The sequence below is a fragment of the Pan troglodytes genome, chromosome 10 (assembly GCF_028858775.2).
Source record: "Pan troglodytes isolate AG18354 chromosome 10, NHGRI_mPanTro3-v2.0_pri, whole genome shotgun sequence".
Classification (NCBI taxonomy): domain Eukaryota; kingdom Metazoa; phylum Chordata; class Mammalia; order Primates; family Hominidae; genus Pan; species Pan troglodytes.
Genome location: NC_072408.2, coordinates 87,096,258 through 87,112,767, shown reverse-complemented (window position 1 = coordinate 87,112,767; position 16,510 = coordinate 87,096,258). Strand labels below are relative to the sequence as shown.

The 16,510-nt window shown below is 34.1% G+C and overlaps 1 protein-coding gene across 3 annotated transcripts in view; it reads right to left on the bottom strand.

Annotated features, from left to right (window-relative positions):
- Positions 1 to 16,510, bottom strand: part of OTOGL (otogelin like) — a 189,058-nt gene that overhangs the window by 57,106 nt on the left and 115,442 nt on the right. For all 3 annotated transcript variants that reach the window (XR_010148372.1, XM_016923914.4, XM_063786933.1), the window contains exons 29-34: positions 13,969 to 14,088; positions 11,194 to 11,310; positions 8,273 to 8,429; positions 7,575 to 7,601; positions 3,197 to 3,364; positions 1,204 to 1,482 (exon numbers count right to left, since the gene is read on the bottom strand). Coding sequence is in view for 2 of the 3 variants with exons in the window: in XM_016923914.4 (XP_016779403.3) it covers positions 1,204 to 1,482; positions 3,197 to 3,364; positions 7,575 to 7,601; positions 8,273 to 8,429; positions 11,194 to 11,310; positions 13,969 to 14,088 (868 nt within the window). In the remaining variant the exon portion in view is untranslated. The remainder of the gene's footprint in view (positions 1 to 1,203; positions 1,483 to 3,196; positions 3,365 to 7,574; positions 7,602 to 8,272; positions 8,430 to 11,193; positions 11,311 to 13,968; positions 14,089 to 16,510) is intronic.

The following is a 16,510-nucleotide window of genomic DNA, read 5'->3' as shown; positions in this document are numbered from 1 at the left end:
TGAGCCTAGAGGACTGGCTCACCATGAATCCGAGGCTTCTGTTGATTCTTGCTGCCTGTCTGTTAAGTAATAAAATTCCTTTGCCTGACTTGTTTTGTGAGTATGTCACCACACTAAAGAATGTATGTCACCACACCTAAGAATGCAAATGGTAGAGATATTAGAGCTTCTTTTTCTTTGTTCTGAGCTCGTTGCCAGAGTAAGAACCCTTGCAGAATTCTGGCATCTGGGTTTGCACAAAACCTCCTGCCAGACTTAGGAATCTTTGCATAGAAGAACTGTATTCAATAGGTAAAATTTTTTTTTATTTTTTATTTTTTTATTTTTTATTGTACTTTCAGTTTTAGGGTACATGTGCACAACGTGCATATTTGTTACATATGTATACATGTGCGATGTTGGTGTGCTGCACCCATTAACTTGTCATTTAACATTAGGTATTTTGAAGCTCAATTTGTACTGTTTAAAATCCATTATTAGAAGGGCTTGCAGAAATATATTCTCAACAGAAAAGGCAAATTAGTTGCTGTCTTGAACTGCTTTAGGAGGGTTCACAAGGATGAAACGATTTCTTGGGGAGACTCAAGATAGATATCAAGCTTCTGGATTTTGAAAAGAAAGCATGACTTTTAAACACTGCATAAAGGAGTGAAGCTTGCTGCAGAAAATTCAATAGCTATAGACCTCAAAGGCTCTCTAGAAGTAAGATTAGGTTTCTGCTGAACTAGAGAAATCTTCTAGAGGTCAATGGAAACAGACACCTTGTATTCAAATGACAGAAGTAAACATATTGTCCTTATCACTAAGAATCAGATAAATTAGAGTTGCCTTCTAGGAAAGAAAAAGGAGATATAAACATTAGACAACTAAGCCACATGAGTGAGCCCTGATTCCAATGTCCAGACAGCACTGGTAGTAATAATTGGGGTAATAATAATAAAAAATCAGGTTATTTAGGATTGTTCTAAGTAATTTACATCAGCTTATTCAATACTCACCATAACCCGATAAAGTACGTATTATTATTTCTCCAATACGTATATTGGAGATATAGAGGGGTATAGAGGTTAAGACACTTACTTAAGGTCATAAAAGTCTATCTGCTTATATGCAGTAAGAATGGTTTTTAAATTAAAGACATAAATATTCTGCCTAATATAAATTACCTATTTGTTCTCTTTTTGGAGATCTCAGGAAACATACCTTCTATGCTGAAGCTACTTGAATGTTTAAATTCTTCAGAATCATCATATTTTGATGCTTTGACACTAGAATCTGTGAATATGATGAAAAAGCCTTTCTTGCTGTGTAACTCAAATGCACTGTAACCAGGAATCCAGAGGCCCTGATGGTGGAAAAATGTTGCTCTCCGATGAAAGGCTGAATTCGCCTCCCACAGCTCCAAGCTAAGAGTATCATTGTCATGGACATAGAGAAAGTAGTTTGGCCTTTCAGCAGATTCCAAGGAAACAAGTGCTAATGCTGTAAAACATAGAGCAGTGTGGATTCTCAGGAGAAGGAAGATCATCAACATTGGCATCGCAAAATGTACTTATAAAGTAAACAAAATAGTACTGCACAATTGCCAAACATAATTAGTGCCAATCACTAAGATTTCACAAATAAACTAGGAGATGCTTGAAAGAAGAAAAAAAAAAAGTAGTACTTTAAATTCAGTGAATAACAGTGATATCACTAAAAAAAAAAAAAAAATCAGTCTTTGGTAACTTCTATTTTTTTAATAATTTATTTTGTCCTTGGGGGAAAAAAGGAAATGTCAATGAGGACTCCAGAATGTACAATTTCATACAAGAAATTGAATGATTAATTGGACATATATTTGCGTTTGCAAGCTTTAACATTTACAAATGTACAAAACCTACTAATGGCTAAACTTGATGATAGAAAAGAGAATACAGAAATAGATCAATTTAGGGATGTAACTGCATTTCAGTATCACAGGGCTCTTTTAATGAGCAAATGTTCTTGAAAGAGATTTTACTGTACCAGGAAGAGACTATTTATCCAACATTATTGTCCATTTCCCAAAAGATGACCAAATGGCTAATGAGCTTTGCAAAGCATTGAAAAATTATCACCCTTTTTCAGCTAGAGCTTTTAACATTTACCTTATATTTGTAAAACTCATGAAATGAAAGTTTTTAAATTGAGATTATTTTAGGTTGATTTTCTTAAATAAACATTATTTGGATTTTTTCTAGTAAAATCATTAGTTATTACTAATCGTAAAATCAAGAGCTCTCCCAAATTCAATATTATTTCAAAGGCATTTATCATGTTGTAAAATTTAAGTTCTTCTGCTGAGCACCAAAAGATGCCAAGAATAATAAATTTTTACATGAGAAAAAAATGTAACCAGCGTAATTTAGAACTTGATGGTGATAGGTGTTTTCAGAACTAAGAGAGTTCTTTTTACAGGAAATATATAATTTATTCTAACTGGAGAATTGTGAGCATTCTCAGAATAAGCGAAAGTTAAGTCTGATTGATTCATCCAACAAACAAATTCCTAAGCTTATACAACATGTCATGCATGGTTCCAGGTAGACTTATGTAGACACGAGGTAGCCTGAACATCACTGGATCAGAAGGGAAACTACCACCAATCAGAACAGGTGCCAGGTGGATACAACCAGTACGGACCTGCAGGTGCAAACCAGTAAATGTAGAGCTAGGTTCAGGGCACTGAGGACATGTCCAGGAACTAGGACAGACAAGGCAGGTAAGGATAACAGAATAACAGACTGTCACAATGACTGTCTACACTCTGATTTATGCTCTTCATGTAGAACTTCTTTGGTATCAATTGACAATTTGCTTTTACTTTTGGGGGCATAAAACCTTTCAAATATTAAGAATCAGTGGATGGTTTTTCAAAAACATCAAATTAAGTTCTGTGATTAATACTATGAAAATTTTAGCTATATTTTATTTAAAACTAAAAACTCAAACATTTGCAATTCTAATATATATATGCCAATAAATAAACAAAGAAATGATTTTGTATACAAAAGAGAAAGCTGGCTGATATGCCAATGTTATATTTTATTTCATATGCTTTAGAGCACTTTTAAAAAATACCATAAACATATTAGATTCTCAATTAATATTTACTGAGTGGCTAAATTTTAAAATGTAATTGGAAAGCTAAACTCTTATTTTCAATTATACTTACATGATACCTTCTCTTTGAAAAGGCCTGGAGTGATCATAAAATAAAAAAATAAACTGGTATGAACACTGCTTCTTGGCAAACAGAAAACGCTTCTGCTGGTCATATTGGCCCCCAGAACAAGGCCACTCTGCCCATAGCTTGCCAGCATATATGGTCCTTCTCCAAGTCCTAGTTAAATACAAATATGAGAATTATAAATTGGCATAGATTTTTAAAATTTCAATCTGTCATTTCAAAGAAATGTTTTAATAACAAAATACTTCAAAAATTGAGCGATTAAAAATTTATCACTAATAAAATAACTGAATTCTTCAAAAATAATGATTTATATATATAATGATGTATATGTAGATGTTCGTGTTGTAGGTTATGCAAAATGTTGATATACACGTGATCGGTTGTTTCATAAAGGTTTAATCTTACTGCACTCAGTGTATTTTACTTTCCCTCTTCTCTCAGTTTTACCTCAAAGCCAATTTAACTCAACACATGCTGAAGAAGGAGAAAAAAGATTCAAAGAATATAAGGGCAAGACTTTTTTCCCCTTAAGGACTTAAGAGCGGGCCTAAATAAAGGGGAAAGGATAATTGGATTGGAGGGATAAGAAGTCTTCCAATTAGGAAAGGGGAAGGAGAACCAAAATTTCCATCACAAGGACAAGGAGAAGAACAAAAAGACTGAGAGGATACATTATTTTCAAGTGTAATCTCCTCACTGACCCATCATCTGGGACACATCACCATTGAGCAGCTGGGGACCCTTATAAACGATGAGAAAAAGAGCTTCACTAGGGACTTTGGTACCCTGTAGAGAGATAGAAACCTGAAACAGCTTTGCCCCCACATCAAGTTGGAGCTGAGCAGAAACAGTGGACAATTTTTCTTAGCCTGGCTGCAGGAGACTCACCACCATGGTTACAAATGTTACAAATGCAGTGTTTCTCCATGAGCCAAAATACAGGAGGACCAAAGAAAATTATAGCAATAGTCTCTACCTGGTAATGGCTAATTTTCTAGCATGGACAAGAGGAAAGTGACAAAAACCTCCAAGATGCAAATATACTTCAAAGTATAAATATGTAGATTTGTACAAATACGTGAATAATATACAAATAATAAGTGAATTATAATGAGATACAATTCAGAATGGAGAAGATGTGTATGCAACTACAACTTGAGGACTTGAAGCACCCTCATGAATATTCAACATAAGAATGAGAAAGGAGACAGAGAAACAAAATCTCTCCCCTGCTGCACACACCCCTTAATACAGCAACCTGAAGAGACAATTGCCAACAAGAAATCTGTTTGTATAAAAACCTAAAGCTTTTGAATTGACTCTCAGTTAATTGGTAGCTTGATTCTGGACTATTTTCACCAGCAACTGGGAGACAAAAGTCATTGATCTTATCATTAATTTTCTGCATGGAGAAGTATAATTTCACCATCTACTGAAAGCAATCATTTCCTGCAGTGATTCTTTAAAAACAGAAATAAGCATATCCTATCTAATAAAATTACCCTGAACTTAAAACTCACATAACAATTTTTAGTAGGAAACTGAAGTTCTCCCTCACCTACAGAAATAGCATTTCAAATGCAAGCTTTACATTTTTAGTAAAAGTCATATAAATGAACACAAACATATTATATAGAATCATTGTGCTAAAGATTATTGAAATAATCTCAGCAATAACCTTTGAATTCTTCTACTTTTTAAAATTCTTCCTACAGAATCACAATTACTTATTTATGTATGTGCTTTAAATATTATAAGTATCTTAATAACATAGTGTCTGGCATGTAACAAATAAAGACAGGTAGAAATATGCCAGCTATAACTGCCCAAAAAGGACTAGGTAAATTTATGATAGCTGTGAAATTTATTTGGGATGAAACAAATTAAGAATAACCATTTAGAATTATTTCCTATTTATTATCACTTTCCACAATCATCACAGTTTTATATTCCCCTTCAACGTCTATCACTGTTGCATTGCTTTTACAAATTCTGACTCCCCTTGGCACATTGATGCGTTTCTCTATTACTTTGATCATAGTAAATTTATTTGCCTGCCACTCCATGGAGCCAAACAGTGTCTCACAAAGGCCAAATGCCCCATGTTCATGCTCTGATATTATCAATACGGTATTACAAATGAAACTAGAAGAACAGGTTTGAAGGATTCTGTAACACATTAGAAGAATGAACCATCACTAGAAGCTCAGCAGACTTGTTAACAGAGAGCAAAATGTAGCAAGTAGCAAGAGGTAGAGAGATTCAATATGCATAGAAAATTCTGCTTCTGGGTCCACAAGTCTGCAGGAGAAATGCCAGAAAATACAAAGGCACAGATGGAGATTGTCATAACAGAACTGGGTGTGACAGGAATTTTTGAGTGAGGAAGTTATTGGAGCATTTTCTCAGATTGTTGTCTGTGCACATTATGTAGAACCTGTGATGACAATGTGCGGTGATCATCCCTACACTAGCATGTATTAACCATACAGTAGGCCACGTAGCATGGAGGTCATGCTCACTGGCCCTGAAGCCAAATTGTTCACAAATCCCAGTTTGCCACATTTTGGCTAAGTGAATTTGGCAAAGCTATTTAATCTCTCTCTGCTTCAATTTCCTCTGAAAGTGTTGATAATAGCAAAATGCAGATAATAAAATAAAATAATGACATATTTTGAAGTTTAAATTATATGATCTAGAGAAAGCAGTTAACACAACAAAAGCTACTGTTGTTATTATTAGACAATAAATCACATTTTAATTATGGAATCCAAAGATTGATGTGAAGTGTGTGTTTGTGTGTGTGTGTATGCATGCACGTGTGTGGCAGTCTCTTTAAAATCTTGAACAGGACATAATTTTAGTTCGATTTTCTTTAACTACCACAGATATTTTTTAATGTTGAATTTGCCTCCTCTATCAAACTTCTATAAATGTAACAAATACAACTAAAATCAAAAATGCCCATTTTCTTTTTAATTCATTATCTCTTTTTCTCTAAAATTATCTAGCTGACAAATTTCTCCAACAAGCCACCTGAAGTGCCTCAGATTGGTTGCTTGGCCAAGATTTCCTGTAACTATTATTCTAACTGACACATCCATCATGGATCCAGAGTTCACCCAGTTACTGACAAAATGGATACTTCCCTAGATCACCTTACTTGTCTGAATTAGGTTTTGAGGCCTGCGACTTCCTCATTAAATAGATTTGCAAAAAGACTCCAATTCTGCTATCTTCAAGTAATTTCACTAAAAATGTAATTCTCTGTCTCTTCTTACATCTATACCTTAGTTTTAGACAGCAGCACCTCTCAGATTCTTATTGCAAATCTGGATGTTTGCTGAGATTAGGAGATTTTCATTATTATTGTATCAATAAGTTCTTATCCTGGTAATATGTAAGAATGACTTTTGCCTACAATGATGGCAAAATAAATTCCTTACATTATTTCTTATGTCACTGCATTTATACTTTGTTTCTTTGATTTCCACAACATAAGAAAATTGTGACTATAGTCACCACGCTGTGTAATAGATACCAGAACTTATTCCTCCTACCTAGCTGAAACTTTGTGCCCTTTGACCAACATCTGCCCTTTCCCTGCCCACTTCCCAACCACCAGCCTCCAGTAACCACCATTCTATTCTCTACTTCTAAAAATTCAACTTTTTTGGATTTTGCAAATAAGTGAAATCATATGGTATTTGTCTCACTGTGCCTGACTTACTTCACTTAGCATAATGTTCTCTAGGTTCATCCATGTTGTTGCAAATGATAGAATTTCTTGGTTTTTAAAGAATGAATAGCTAAAAGAAAGAATTTCAAATGTTCTTACCACAAAGCAATGGTAAATATTTGAGGTGATGGATATGCTAATTGGCCTGATTTGATCATTCCACAATGTGTACATGTATCAAAACACTACATTGTACCCCATAAATATATACAATTATATTTGTCAATTTAAAAATAAGATAAAATTTTAAAAAACATTTGAACAATGTTTACATTTACAAATAATGGTAAAGGTATGCATTTGTTATAGATCTTTCATCCTTTTTATCTAAAAAATTAACTAACTTCACCCACCCATTCATTCATGTCATTCCAAAACTGTACTGAGGGCCTCTTAAATTCGGAGAACTTAAGTTACACACTATTTTAGTTTTCAGGAAATAAATCTTAACACAAATACTGAGAAATTTTTGAAAATTTTAAAAATTAAAAGCTTTTATGGAGTTATATAGTTATGAACTATTTATAGTTTGTTCACAGCATAAGTTGTTCAAAAAATTTTAATATGAAAATACACCTAATAGAATACTATAGTGATATTTTTAATTTGAATGTCACATACCTTCATTGTAGTATTCACAATCAAGTGCTAAAAGAAAAAAAGAATAAATATTAAACTATGTAAGAAGTCAATCACTTACCTGAATGTGGGCAAGATATGGCCACATATTTATCAATAACTATGTGAAAGAATATAGAATGGTATTATTTAGGAACTTTTTCTGAGCAAAGAAGATTCTTTAAGCGATGTGCTGTAATTAATTAAATTTCATATAATTGTTTTAAAGTAGGAAAATATATCGCCAATTTAGAAACCTCAGCTGAAAGTGTTCAAATTGTAAGTTTGTTCAGATATCTTACCACCTACACAAGTAAATTAAAAGCTTAAAGAGTCAAATCTGAAAGCAAATTCAAGGTGATTTTTTAAAAATATGTTTATCATCAGAACGATGAAATTTCATAGGCATAAAAGAAATAAAGAGATAAACAATTTCTCTAAGGATGGTATTTAAATAATTTATATTTCAAATGGTACAATGACAGCAATCAAACACAGAACAAAATATTATCTCACAATTTATTTTTATAAGTCCTTTCGGTATTCTATAATTTATGATTGTCAAAGGAATATAAAATTTAGTCATTTTAATTTAATTCTATTTCCATGAGTCTCCTGGCATTATTTCTAAGCTAAATCACAATTAATATGTATCTCTTTATCAGTTCTCTATATAATGATGTTCTAAGTAGGGTACTTACAACAAACAGTAGATGATCTCCAATGAATTGATATTCCTTCCTGACAACACTTGTATGCATATGCAGCTATACTAGTGCACAAACACTCACAGTCGCCACCAAGATTGCAGTTACATGTATCTTCATGGCAATTTTTGGCAAAAGAAGTAACGTCAATCTGAAAAATGAGGTGAAAGATTACTTAATTTCAATAGATACTGATTATGATTTAAAGTCAACCGTCTAAAAAACTATGTGTTTTCAAAGTTTGATATTATCAGCTTAACACTGCCACCTAGAGAGTTCTCTTTATTTAAAGCCTCTTTATTGCCCAAAGGAGAAAGAAATGTATTAGGAAAATGTCACATCAAAGAACTAGCAAAAGAAATAATAAGATTAATAAATATATATGACTTCAACATCTGCAATATAACAGATTAATTTTTGGAAGCTTCTGTCATTATTGATGTAATCACATGGCATTAAAATAAGGGCATCTTCTGCTTCCAATTGTAATTTTATATAATTTCGTATCTTTCTTCCTTCTTTCCTTTCTTTTTTGCCCCTGCTCATGCAACAACCTAATGGCTATTAATGGTAATAGCAATCTTTAAAAACAACTTATTCTATTTACTTAATTTATTTATTAGCATTACATTTAAGTAGCTGATAAAATTTAATATATTGACAGTGCATTAAAAAAGGAGCAAGGGACTCAAGAGGCTGAGGCAGGAGAATCACTTGAACCCGGGAGGCGGAGGTTGCAGTGAGCTGAGATCGCACCACTGCACTCCAGCCTGAGCGACAGAGACTCTGTCTCAAATAAAAAAAAAAAAAAAAGAAGAAGAAGAAAAGAAGCAGGATTTGCTGTCACTGAGCTGTATTTTATTTTTTAGGTCAGTTCATGGGTTAATTTTTCTTTTCAAGTGGAAAAGAACCAGCAGGCTCTGTGGTTCAGGACTCCAGACTTGACACAATATTTCTTGTCAAGCAGGTGGGGTCCTTGGAAACTCTGAAAAGTCTCAAAAGCAACCCTTTTTATAAACAAGACTTTAGTCTACCTATGTGGCTCTAATATGGCAGTCCTCAAACTTTTCTGTCTCAGAATCCCTTTACAATCTTAAAAAATCACTGAGATCCCCAAAGAGGTTTTGTTTATGGGATTATATCTACCAATATTTACTCTATTAGACATTAAAAATGAGACATTTAAAAATAACAATAAACTTTACATGTTTACATGAATAACATGATTTTAGTGAAAAATATTTATATATGCTAAGAAATAGTGAAAAGAGTGCACTGTTTCACATTTTTGCAAATCTCTTTAATGTGTGGCTTAATAGCACACTGGGGGATTCTCATATCTGCTTCTTCATCCGGTCTATCGTAATGTTTTTGTCTTGTTTGGGTTTGGATTGACATAGATGAAGAAAATTCGGTTCCATGCATATATTTAGTTGGAAAGGAAGGAGTACTTTAATATCTTTTTCAGGTAATTGTGATATTCTTTGACACTATATCAAAACTCAAAAAATATCATTTTTTAAAAAGTTCTTTGCAATGTGAAATCTAAAATCACATCAATTAACTTTATGCTTTGCTATATTAAAATTGTTTTTTATTTCACCCTTTGAATGAATCTTTTACTTCTGCATGATTTTGTAACATCATGCATTGGTCATGTGGAAAATTTACGGACCCGTGCAGATCTTCGAAATGTTGACACACTTGATTATATACAATAGCTACAAGTCACATTTGTTAATATCACCACCTAGATCAACAAAAAACTCATTAAGTATCAAAAACTTTATAAGCTTGCAGGGGTGGATCTAACTTTTACAAAACTCTAATTTTCCCTTGAAAGTAAATTTTATCAAAGACAACAGACACCATCAGGTGTTTCCTTAAAGACACAGACTCATTTCACACATTTTAATAAAATATCTGCCGGGCGCAGTGGTTCACGCCTGTAATCCCAGCCTTTTGGGAGGCAGAGGTGGGCAGATCATCTGAGGTCAGGAGTTCCGGACCAGCCTGGCCAACATGGCGAGACCCGGTCTCTACTAAAAATAGAAAAATTCGCCGAGCTTGGTGGCACACGCCTACAATCCCAGCTACTCGGGAGGCTGAGGCAGGAGAATTGCTTGAACCCAGGAGGCAGAGGTTGTAGTGAGCCAACATCATGCCACTGCACTCCAGCCTGGATGACAGAGCAAGACTCCATCTCATAAAAAGAAAGAAAGAAAATATCTGCCAAATATCCCTGTCTGAATGTCTGAATAACCATATATCATTTGTTCTTTGAAACAGAATGGTATTCCAAGAGAAAAACAACATCTTAGCTTACAAGTCAAACAATCGTACAAGTGACTTCCCTCAAGACCACTGGCATAGCTTTGTATACAGCAGAAATATTACTTAATTCTTACCAATACATTGAAATATTGCTTAAACTTCTATTGGGACCTAAAATAATCATGCTAGGAAGGAGTTTTGAAAACGAAATTTCTAAATAAGTACATTCCATCTTGGGATGTGCTTCTAAAACCATTTCAAATGTGCTACAAGCAATACTTTTAAACTGCACTTTGAGTTGAGAAGAATGCCCATTTGACAATGTTCTCTAAAGAAAAGTAAACATTTATGCTCTTAATCATAAAATGATGTATGTAAATAATGTTCCATAAACTAGAACAAATTATTACAAATACGTACAAAGGTACACTGTTAAATTAGATGTAGTAAGGGAGAAAGTAAATCAACTAAATGTGCCACTTCTACAGAAAAACAAACTAACACATATGCCCCCCTAACAATAGTTAGGTGGTATATCTAAAAAGCCAGTGGATCACCCAGTTACGTGTCGTGTTCACCTCAGTATTATAGACACAGTAGAACATATTGAAACTCGAGAGTTCATTAAAGTATTCATTTACCACATTGCGACAAGAAGCAAAAATATCACTGTACAAAATGGAGCATTCTTTCTTGGCATAAGGAAATTTGTTTTGATGTGCCTCACAGGGTTTAATTGTTTCATCTGGACTTTCACACTGTTGAAAAAATTTAAGAGAGAAAAGAAGTTTTCAAAGGGACAATTTCTCAAGCAGAGTAACCTACCCAACTTCACTCATTACAATTGCGCCTAATATATTCTCATCCTTTTAGATAGGATTTGCGTAAAGCACCTGCTCACATCCTATTCAATGTTAATTGCATATATTATTTTTGAAAGCAACTAAACAGAATATTAAAATCATAGCAATATTAGAGATAGAGTGGTGATGAATGATTTTTAAATTGTCTTAAACACAGCATTTGCATGACTTAAAAAATTACATGAGCATAAACTGTTTCTTTCATCTTCATCTTCTTCATTTCTGTCACAAATCATCTGAGAGGTTATATGTACCCAAGTCTCTGCAGACTCAATTCCCACACATGCAGCAATTTGGCCTCTTCCTCCCCTAATACCCTTCCCTGAAACTGCCCTGAAAAATGTCATCCATGACCTCTTCATTGTTAAATATAAAGGCAATTTTTCAGTCTTCCATTTTGCTTGACTTTTGCTGCCTCTGATTCTATTTAATACTTTACCCTTCTTAAATGTCTCTCCTCATTTGGTTTTGGTGACACAATTTTCTGCTGGGTTTCCTCTTGCTACATTGGCTGCTGTTCCCTAATCTCGTTCTCCCTCCTCTCTTTGCAAAGCTTAATCCTCAAACCTCTATTTTTCTCATTCGGTACACGCGTCCTGGCTTCAACGCCCTGAATATACTAGTCACTGCCATATCCCTATGTCCATCCCACATCTCCTTCCTGAATTTCAGAACTAACATTTCCACCTAAATATATCTGTCATTTCTCTCTCAGCAGATCCTAATCATCCCTACCTCTACACCATTGTCCTTCTCCGACTATCCACATTCATTTCCTCCTCTTTGCCCTGCCTCAGGAAGGAACACCAGTATCCACCCAGGAAGCCAGGCAAGTAGGAGACCTTCTTGGAACCTCCAAATTCATCCTTCCTAATACAGTCTTAAATCTCTACTGACTTAATATTTCTAGCTGGATTATAAGAGCCTCTTGGCCCTTGTATCTTGCAGATCTATACTTTGCACTTCAGCTATTCTGTATTTCAGACCTTACACCACAACCAAAATTAACTTTTTGAAATTCACTTTGTGCACCACACTCTCTCCAGCCTCTTGACACCTTCTAGGTGGCTGCTCCCTCCTTTCCCTGTTAAATTCTTTCCCATAAATTTCACTTTCTTAGCTCCTATAAATCTTATAAGATTCACCTGCAGGGTACCTTCTCCAGGAACCTTTCTTGGACCATCACAATCCCCACTTTGTGTGCACTTCTATCAAAGCAACTATCTTACTATGTTCTGACTGTTAATTTTTCCACCTCGAAATTTTCCACCTCTAGACTCTAAATTCCTTAAAGGCAAAGACTGTGATTTATCCATATTATGTGTCTGTATGTAATGGAAAACATTAAGTGCTAAATAAAAATTAGTGAATTTTTTAAATGACCTGAGTTTTAGCCTTGTCTATCAGGTATGAATAAAAAATTTATTTTGAGGTGGTTTAAAATTATTTGACTACTCCAGATATTTAAGTACCATTAGAAATAGTTACTTCTTAATTCATTTGCAGAGAGAAAAATGTAAAACGATTTTTTTCAAAACTTCTAAAGATAACAAGATGTAAGATAGCCACAGTTAAAAGGATTTTGTCTCCTCAATATAGTGGATATTTTAGATATTAAAAGGTACACTTTCATACTCTTAAGCTTAGACCACACTCAAATATTATTGACTGGAATAAATGTTTTACCCCATCCCTTCTTTATTCTTTAAAGAGATTTAGACATATTAGTAAACTAGGCAAAGTAGAGAAGTAACTAACCAAATGGTAACCAATCAGGAAACTGTGGTTTCAAACACTCTTATCAATTGAAAAGAAAAACAGGCTAAAAAGAAACTAGAAGAAAGAATAGAACCAATTTCCAATTTGACTCTGTTTTCTGAGTTCAGCATTTTTCAAAATGTGTTTCATATAACACTACTTCCTTGAGAATTAATAAATAAAAATATATATTATGTCAGTAAGTTTGGAAAATCCTTCAAACATGTCCCTTCTTTATAGGCTTATAATGCCTCAAGAAACCTTTGAAAGAGAAATATGCAAAAATTAATTTAGCCAACTGCTGCCAAAGGTAGTTGACCACAATCCACCCACCCACACACATATACACGTGTCTCCCTTTATTTCATGTAATACAGTAACATGGCTGTTAAGAAATTTTGTCTTCATTTATTTATTGCTTTGAACTGGCAAAAGCTCCATCATCCTTCAAAATGCAGATACATTGATTGGCATTTTGCTATGGTGAGGAAAACATGAGGGTGAAGAGATGAATTTGAATGTCACCTCTGCTACTTTCTAGCCATATAATATTAGACAACTCATTTAACCTCCCTGAGCCTCAATTTCTTCATCTATAATAAGGAGAAAACATCCTTTATATGATAAGGTAATCAGAAAAATTACATGAGAAGATAAATATGAATGTTTATCAGCTATAAATTACTATGAAAATAGTATGTAAAATAATATTACCTAAATAAGAATAAAATGTTCTAGTGAAAAAATATTCTTAAAAATTTTTGTTGACTTCTAAAATACATTTATGTAACTTACCTGTCCTAATGCCCAACTATCTCCAAATACCTGAGCATTTCTCACTTCCAAGTTATTAGATGTGGTCATATCATTTGAAGTGCATTTGTCAAAGTTTCCACACAATCCTGATAGCTTGTTCTAAAGTAAGAGAAAATCACCAGGAAATATTCTGTTTTCACTTTAACATTTAAAGACTCATATTCATTAAAACTTTTGAGACATTTCAAATATATATTTAAGCATTTTCACAGCAATCATTTTTAAAAATTAACTTGAAGAAAGTGGATTTTCTCATACCAATTTAATTATATTTTGTGATTATTTTAAATTTGCAAAAATATTTTACCTGATTTCAAGTCCTATTTATCCACACTTACCAGTGTCTTAGCATTAATACAACTAATAACATAAATAACTTGGAAAAGTATAATTCAAACAAGACAGTACATATGAGAGTGTATGTGTATGCAAATGTATATGTGTGTATACACAGAATTCATGTGTATATATATATACATATGTAATTCATAATTATATATATTCCCATCCTTGTTGGAAACAAGGATATGGATGAAGAATGGCAGATATATTCCCTACTTGTTGGAATATATCATATTGCCTGCCTGTTAGAAACAAGTTAACCATTTGTTTTTCCACATCCCCCTTCCTGATGCCTCAGCTTTAGGATAACTACTGTTAGTAGTGGCCTCTGTCTGAACAGATGTGATTTCTGAAAACAGAGGTCCCATGGTAATAAGTGGCTATGGCAGATGTAATTCTAAGGTTATTGTCTGCTTTGCCAGAGATATAGGCAGCCTACTTCTCCATTAAGGGATAGATTCTATTCTTCAATATTGAAGAGAGCATTCAGCATGTCTAAATTCAAGGTTTTAAGGAGTAGTTCTACTGCTTCTAGAAAATCATCACTGCAAGTTCTCCCCCTTCATCTAGTAGTAAAATATATTGCTATTCTTGCTGGAAACAAGGATATCGGATGAAGAATGGCAGAGAATATTCGTTGAAGAAAGACAGCAATGACTGAAGGTTATTTTGGATTCATCAGAGAAATTCAAGATGCCAACAAACCTAAGAATAGATCTTTGGGCTTTATCCTCCTTAAGACTGAAAGACTATAACTTCAATATACAATCATATTTCACATTTACAACATATTAAAATCTTTTTTAAAATGTATCTTTTCTGTATTTTTGAGAAGATATTGTTGCTATTCCAATTTTTCTTTGACAAAAATTATATCCATGAGTCTCAGTCTCATTTTCAGGTAAACTAAATTTTAAAAAAATACATCAATGTTTTTGCAAACAACTTTAAAACATGAATTTAAAATGTTCAAATAAATATTCAAAATAATCAAATTTTAAATATTTTAAATAGTAAACTAACAACATTTAATAAAAATATTTAGCAGGGAATAGTATATAAAATAATTTATAAATTGCCAAAAATTATAAACAACTCAGACTGGATATTCAACCATGAATGGATAAATAAATTGTGTGGTACATCCACACAACAGAATACTACTCAACAGTATAGAATTCACACAACAATTTGTATGAATCTCAAATATACTTTGCCAAGTCAAAGAAGCCAGACCCAAAAGACTACAGGTTGTACAATTCCATTTATATGATATCTGAGAAAGACAAAACTATAGCAGTGGAAAATATAATCAGTGGTTGTCTGAGGTTAGGAGGTAAAGGTAGAGGTTGACAATAAAGAAGCAACATGAAGTATATTTGGAGGTTGACAGGTATGTTCTATGTAGAACTGTTGTGATGGATACAAGGCTCCATGCATAACATGGTTTGGCTCTGTGTCCCCACCCAAATCTCACCTCGAATTACAATCCCCATATGTTGAGGGAAGGACCCGGTGAGAGGTGATTGGATCATGGGGGTGGTTTCTCCCAAGCTGTTCTTGTGATAGTGAGGGAGTTCTCATGACACCTGATGGTTAAAAAGTGTGGCATTTCCCCCTCATTCTTTCTGTCTTTCCGGCCACCTTCTGAAGAAGGTGATTGCTTCCCCTTTGCCTTCCACAATGATTGTACATTCCCTGAGGCCTTCCCAGCCATGCAGAACTGTGAGTCAATTAAACCTCTTTTCTTTATAAATTACCCAGTGTCAGGTAGTTCTTTATAGCAGTGTGAAAATGGACTAATACAATGCATTTGTCAAAATCTATAGACATGGACACAATAAGAGTAACATTTTTTACGTTTAAAAAATAATTTTAGGCTGGGCACGATGGCTCACGCCTGTAATCCCAGCACTTTGGGAGGCCGAGGCGGGTGGATCATGAGGTCAGGAGATCAAGACCACCCTGGCTAACACGGTGAAACCTGTTCTCTACTAAAAATACAAAAAATTAGCCCTGCGTAGTGGCTGGCGCCTGTAGTCCCAGCTACTCGGGAGGCTGAGGCAGGAGAATGGCGTGAACCCGGGAGGCGGAGCTTGCAGTGAGCTGAGATTGCGCCACTGCACTCCAGCCTGGGCGACAGAGCCAGACTCCGTCTCAAAAATAATAATAATAATAA